Source organism: Limulus polyphemus, unplaced genomic scaffold, assembly GCF_000517525.1.
Source record: "Limulus polyphemus unplaced genomic scaffold, Limulus_polyphemus-2.1.2 Scaffold1292, whole genome shotgun sequence".
NCBI lineage: Eukaryota > Metazoa > Arthropoda > Merostomata > Xiphosura > Limulidae > Limulus > Limulus polyphemus.
The window spans coordinates 64967-72335 of record NW_013666902.1 but is presented as its reverse complement, the minus strand read 5'-3'; the positions used below and the strand labels follow the sequence as shown (position 1 = coordinate 72335).

The 7369-nt window shown below is 31.5% G+C and overlaps 1 protein-coding gene across 1 annotated transcript in view; it reads right to left on the bottom strand.

Annotated features, from left to right (window-relative positions):
* The window catches only part of LOC106462967 (eukaryotic translation initiation factor 3 subunit C-like), a 28355-nt gene that overhangs the window by 17850 nt on the left and 3136 nt on the right, over window positions 1-7369 (bottom strand). Inside the window, exons 2-9 of the mRNA XM_013922937.2 lie at window positions 6569-6677; window positions 6040-6105; window positions 5152-5228; window positions 3809-3930; window positions 2898-3066; window positions 2163-2269; window positions 535-644; window positions 99-228 (exon numbers count right to left, since the gene is read on the bottom strand). Of these exons, the coding sequence (XP_013778391.1) occupies window positions 99-228; window positions 535-644; window positions 2163-2269; window positions 2898-3066; window positions 3809-3930; window positions 5152-5228; window positions 6040-6105; window positions 6569-6660 (873 nt within the window). The 5' untranslated portion in view covers window positions 6661-6677. The remainder of the gene's footprint in view (window positions 1-98; window positions 229-534; window positions 645-2162; window positions 2270-2897; window positions 3067-3808; window positions 3931-5151; window positions 5229-6039; window positions 6106-6568; window positions 6678-7369) is intronic.

Genomic DNA, 7369 nt, shown 5'->3' with positions numbered 1-7369 from the left:
AATGTGTGTCATTATAAACAGACAGCCCTTTAGGCTTAAGAAACAAACTTAATATCTGAAAATCAGAATTGGTACAATAAAAAATATCTGATTAATACCTCGATTAAAGGAACACCACCTTTAACCTCTTCCCATTCACCTTCTCCGTCATCTTTCTTCTTCTCTTTTTTCTCTTTATCTCTTTTCTTCTCTCGCTTCTTTTCTTTCTGTTCATCTTTGTCTGTTGTTCTACAAGTAAGAAATATTCATTAAGTTACTTATATCTCTATTAATTTTCCAGCTATATAAGGTATGTCAGTAATACAAAAATTAACAAACAGATTTTAAAAACAATAATACAATTCAGGTTTAACCTGTTCTTCTAAAAATACTTCTGGAGGAATAACATTACATTATAATTTACCAAACTTCTTATTTCTACAAAGGTAAAAAAAACAGGATACTTAACAAGTTGAAACATGAAAAAAAAAGTTACTAATCGAAACATCCCTCCCCAATTACAGGACTTCTAGATTACAACATAAAAAAACATACTTTTTCAGAAACTTTGCTGCCAGGTTTCCTCCATATTTTTCATCATCACTGGAAAGTGAACTTTCACTTTCAGAAGAACCTCCCCAGTCAAAAGAATCATCATCTGATTCCTGTAAAGTAACAATCATTTTTAAGTGTAATTAATATTAAAATTTAGAAAAAAAAAGAAGTATTCAACGAGTAAAATAATTCATAAGTTCATATTATTAATGGTGGTAATTGGTTATACAATCACGTTTAATGATTGTTTTGGCATAGCTAACTGATGATCGATTATTGTTTAATGATTGGTTAGGCATAGCTAACTGATGATCGATTATTGTTTAATGATTGGTTAGGTATAGTTAACTGATGATCGATTATTGTTTAATGATTGGTTAGGTATAGTCAACCAATGATTGATTATTGTTTAATGATTGGTTAGGTATAGTTAACTGATGATCAATTATTGTTTAATGATTGGTTAGGTAGAGTTAACTGATGATTGATTATTAACCAATCAGCTGAGGATGGCTGTTAACAAACCACAAAGGATAAAAAGGATAATGCTCCCCTTTCTTTCTTTCTTTTTTTATTAAATCCCTCATGGCCTCATTAAATGCTAATTGCACATCCTGCTTTGTGGAAGGTAATAATTGATTCATTTAACAGATTATGTAATTGTGTCTTTACATTCAAAGCTAAGAGACTATAAAAAAGAAAGTGGAAATATGTCCTATTTCTTTATCCCCTTTCTCGGTCAAAAATCCTAAAACAAAATAGCCCATGTACACAATCAGACAGTTTCCAGTTACCATAAAAAAAATTACAGCAACCGAGCCAGCCAACCTTGGGTGATGGATGCTAAAACACACACACATAATGAATCATCTTTATTGTGTGATTATTGGTAGCAGTGTAACTAGTAATTAGACACTACTATGTAATTAATGATTTTTATTAACATAATTGAACATTTTCTTAACTGAGGGACATTTTTTAATTAATTTGGATCTTGCCATTTTGAGATTCAGCGTCTGCTGCGATGATAGTATCACCCAGATTTCTCTAATCTTGATTCTGCATTTAAATGAAAAGTACTTATGCATTTGGCAGCAAAGCTTGTCCACAATGTTTTCCATAATTAAAAAGAGTTTGGGAAGAAGAGAAACCTTGTCCACATGGTTTCATTTCTGCTGTCAGAAAAACTTCCGGATATTGATCGGCAAGCGTGTGTTGCAAAAGCATTTGATAAAAACTTTCGATACACTGACATCCTCTTAACTACTTGTATGTTGGAAGTGTCGCATTCGTATTCCGCGAATCCATATATTCATGGTTTAATGTATTTTGTTTTAGGAACTAGTGGTACTTTCGAATTTCTTTTTTGCCACGCAATTTAAAAAAAAAACAATTACTCAGCTACTTACATTTTAAATCAGTTTAGGATTACAACAAATAAAAATATTTTAAAGCCTGGTCTCAAATTTTTAATCAAAAGTTAGTATAACTGGTTTTTAATAAATGTTTATGAGCTTCACCTTATTACCGCAAAGGTACACTTCTACACTATTACAAGTTTTAAACATCAGACAGAAGTATGTTTACACACACACACACACCCAAAAAATATTTTTTGGTCTACTTACCTCCTCATCATCTGATCCAGCAATGAACTTCGATTTAGGTTCTTCCTTGAATTCAGAAGCTGCTGGTTTCTTAAGAAAATCTTCTGCCTCATCATCATCATCAGACTCTGTTTAAAAAAACAACAACAAAATGAATAAAAAAGGAATTTCTCAGCTAGTGTGTCTTAGTATACAACTACGACTCTTTCAACTGTAACTGCCATACAACCTTTCATTCTGTGCAATATATTTCAAGTCAATCACACAAATATTACTTTAGACACTTTTAAAACAACATTGCTTGCAACATCTAGTGGCAAACTACCTTTGTGTACAGATGGGAAAAGTTTTTTTCCTTTCTCATATTCATTACATCTATGCTAGATGTCTCCAACTTTGAACCGAGAGACTAGCGGGAGGGCAGATAGTCAACGGTACTCACTGCCAACTCTTGGAATGGCCTGCCACTTTTTAATGTACCCACAGACTCAAAGTGAGGAGTATAATTTTTGTTGTGGTAATGAGATGCGAACAATGGACCTGAAGATTCGTGGTCTAGTACACTAACCACTGGACCATGGTTGGCCCATGTTATAAACAAGTATATCCCTTCATACATAACTTATCTTTAAGACTGCTGAAAATTCAGTTAAATAGTATAAATTAGTTTAGTTAGAATAATCTAAAACATTTCACTAAAACATAAGTTACGTACACTTAGGTTCAATGATTATGTTTTATTTCATGAATGTTTACCAGATTCTTCTTGTTCATCTTTTTCTTCCTCAACTTCAGGATTTTCTCTATAGGTCGCTAATTCAGTATCGAAGTCCTTGTTATATTTTCTTAGCTTCTGTCGTAAAGTGGCGAGCGATTTAGAGTTGTTTTTGGACATGTTTTTTCTTCCATCACGATCTTCCCAACACTGTAAACGATCAAAAAAGAAATAAAAAACATAGTACACTAGAATATAGTGAGACACAAATTATAAACATCACTTAAAAGTAGGCTTAACAGAAACAATAATTTTAAAAGTAGGCTTAACAGAAACAATAATTTTAAAATATGGAAAAAGCACTGGTTACCATTTTACTCAAAATCTTCAAGAGATGTTTCTACAAAATAGGTCAATATTTGAGAAATACCGACAAAGATGTCCTTTTTTTTAAAGGTGGCTAAAACTTAATTTTTTCTTTCACAACATAACCCAAAACAACTTATTACAGAGCAAAGTAAACATCTAAAATAACAACGAGCACCAAATTTTGTAATGTTAATTAATAATAACACAAAAATAAATACACAGTTTTCACAAAATTTTTATTAAACTATTTATACTCATAATATTAAAAATTAAGAGAATATTAATTTACTGAATAAACACTAGATGGCACCAGTATTTTTATCACTATAAGCTTATATTTTTTAATTATAATGCTATTCTAGTCAAATATCATGCAAGTCAAACAAAATATACATACATATAGAAAGTGAATTACACGAGCTGGTAATGCTCTTGTTAGAATGGTAATTCCAACAAGAACGACAATAAGGTGGAAATATTATTATATACATTTATGCAATAATGGTAATTATGAACATCCACATAATTATTCACATTTTTTAGTGATTGTTTTTTTTTAAAACATTAAATAATAGTTACTTACTTCACATATAAAATCTTCAATCTCCACTAAGCAACGAATATAAAATTTTGGAGTGATACCGTCTTCCTCCTTATCTATTACGGGTCTCGCCTTCTGAAATGCTTTAGTCAGGCTCTCAAAACCTGTGAATAATACAAATACATAGATGTTAACAGATAACCATTAAATGTGTAAGGATCTATTCTACATTACAGAATACTATACTTCAAGATTGTATACCTCTTACAGAATACTATACTTCAAGATTGTATACCTCTTACAGAATACAATATCCCAAGATTTTATACCTCTTACAGAATACAATATCCCAAGATTTTATACCTCTTAAAGAATACTATATCTCAAGATTGTATACCTCTTACAGAATACTATACTTCAAGATTGTATACCTCTTATAGAATACTATATGCCACAATTTTATAAAGTTAAAATCAATAAAAAGCTAAAAAACTAAGATTAAAATAAGATTATCTGGTGGTTATCATAGTAGCCAGCGATTTTCATCCATCACCAGCACTGTACTACAGCATTCTACAATAAGATTATCTGGTGGTTATCACAGTAGCCAGCAATTTTCACCCATCGCCAGGACTGTACTACATCATTCTACAACAAGCTTAACTGGTGATTATCATAGTAGCCAGCAATTTTCACCCATCCCCAGCACTGTACCACAGCATTCTACAACAAGCTTATCTGGTGGTTGTCATAGTAGCCAGCGATTTTCACCCATCGCCAGGACTGTACTACAACATTCTACAATAAAATTATCTGGTGGTTATCATAGTAGCCAGCGATTTTCATCCATCGCCAGCACTGTACTACATCATTCTACAACAAGCTTAACTGTTGGTTGTCATAGTTGCCAGCGATTTTCATCCATCACCAGCACTGTACTACAGCATTCTACAATAAGATTATCTGGTGGTTATCATAGTAGCCAGCGATTTTCATCCATCACCAGCACTGTACTACAGCATTCTACAACAAGCTTATCTGGTGGTTGTCATAGTAGCCAGCGATTTTCACCCATCGCCAGGACTGAACTACAACATTCTACAATAAGATTATCTGGTGGTTGTCATAGTAGCCAGCGATTTTCATCCATCACCAGGACTGTACTACAGCATTCTACAACAAGCTTAACTGGTGGTTGTCATAGTAGCCAGTGATTTTCATCCATCACCAGGACTGTACTACAGCATTCTACAATAAGATTATCTGGTGGTTGTCATAGTAGCCAGCAATTTTCATCCATTGCCAGTCATTCTGAAAGAACTCCTACACATTCCTAAGATTAAGCCAAACATATTTATGGATAGTAATAGTGAAAGGAATCTTACCTGTGAGCATCTTTGTGAAATCCTTGATCTTCTTGTGGTTTCTAAGTTGCTTAATTATATCTGTAAGTTCTTCATACCTGCACAAGTTTTTTAAGATCTCTCATTAGAAATAAATCTGATGTTTCTACACTGCTGGACAACAGTATCTTTTAACAAATAAAATAAGCCTCATTCTTCCCTCAATGTTAACCACAGACATTTCTGTATCATCACAACTGTGCATGTCATAAAGTTTTACAATGTTACATTCAATATTTAATTAGACAAATTTGTCATCATCAATTTATACCAAAACATTTGGTATGAAAATGTCATTAATAAATCAAATCTTAATATTACATAAGTTTTAATTTCTTAATTTTAAAAAGAGAAGCGCTCGGGTTTTTATCATCTAGGATAAATAATTGTAATTTTTTATTACAATCTGCAATCATTCTAGAATGAAAAAAAAAAAAGGGTAATTTAGATTTATTTCATATTTTATGAGGTGGTCGCAAGGATGGTGAAATGGATTGAGTTTGTATCGTGTCAGGATAGAGAAAATACCACATAAAATATAAAGTTTTACTGAAAAAACTTTTGATATTATTTTAGGAGTTCCTACAAATTATGTAAATAAAAAAAAATATGAAAAATTATAAGATGAAAAACATTTTTATTCCAACACAAAAATCAACTTGCATTCAGACTAGTCAGAGTACGAGTCAGACTGGCTAAAGTAAATTCAGAGACAAATATTTAGTAAAATAATTTATCTAAATTTTTGTAAACAACATACTGGCTGTAATGTTTACTAAACGATTACTGAATTCAGAATTTACAGTAACTATTAATTCTCCAATATGTTGATAAATTTGAGCATTTAACTAACACATAAAACAGACTCACCTCTTTTCTCTAGCACTGCGAACGACTCGTTTTGTTTCTTCTTCATCGTCACTAAAAGTAAAAGCTCTATACAAAAAAAGCACAAAGTAACACAAAACATTATCTGTAGAAATTAAATGTTTTATCAGTAATTACAAATCATCCAGCTTATGAGACATCTCGTAAATATTCTAGAACCCTTAAAAACCCAACACCGTATTTACAAACCAGTCCATCAGAATTCTTCTGTTAATATCATGAAAACTCAGAAATAATGAAAACCAATATGTATTCCACTTTAAAACAACCATTCATCGTTACATGGTAAGTAAACACATAAAAAATGTGGAAGTACACATATTTACATACAAAGAAAACTGTATCTAACAATAACAATAAAAGGAACAATTCAAATAAACTGAAATAATTCTAACATTGTTAACAATGATTACATTGGTTGCAGAACAATATCCTACTTGGAATCACACTACTAATTATTGTTAACAAAAGCCAACCGACTATACACCCTATCAGGTAATTAATAACTTACGATGATATGACTGGTGCTTTTTGTTGCACCTGCTCCTCCTCACTCGACGAGGACTCACTCTCAGAATCAGATACAGCGAAGAAACGACTCATTATGCTTTTACTCTATCCTACAAAGTAGAACATAACATAAAGAAAACATATGTAATGCAGAGAAAAAAACAAAATTAGTCTGCAACAAACTATACGTATAAATTACACACTTTACAAAAACTAAAGTGAAGCCAATTAATTTTTCCACTCAGCACTTTTCTCATGTCTGATAACTGGTTGTTTTCAGAGTATACCAATTAGCTTATCTTTGATCAACCAGATTAACAACTTGGTGGTTCGGTTGATACATATTTGTGTGTCACATTTGTGTTCTGCCTTACTTATTTGCATATAAGCAAATGAAATTGAGTAAAAAATATGCTGTATTGATAACTACTTGTAAATTATGGCAAAAAATATATAGTCACAGCTACTAAGACTAACGTATATTTAAGCACATATGTAGTTTATGCTTATCGATATTAGTGAGGTGATTTACTAAGTAAAGAAAGGATTTAATTTTTACACCTCTGAATCTGTTGCCACCTGTGGAGAGCAAAATAGAGGAATTTTGACATTTTGCAAATAAAATTAGAAAAAAAAAAAACCTTTTCTTTCCAGATAAAAAAATAAAATAAAAATTATCTTTCAACCAAGTTGGAGCATTCATATATTACACCTACATTACACAGGCCTGCAAATTTAAACTTCTTAAAAGTTTCTTGGGTTTTGATAACAGATTTTCCATAATTCAGCTACACAGACTTTG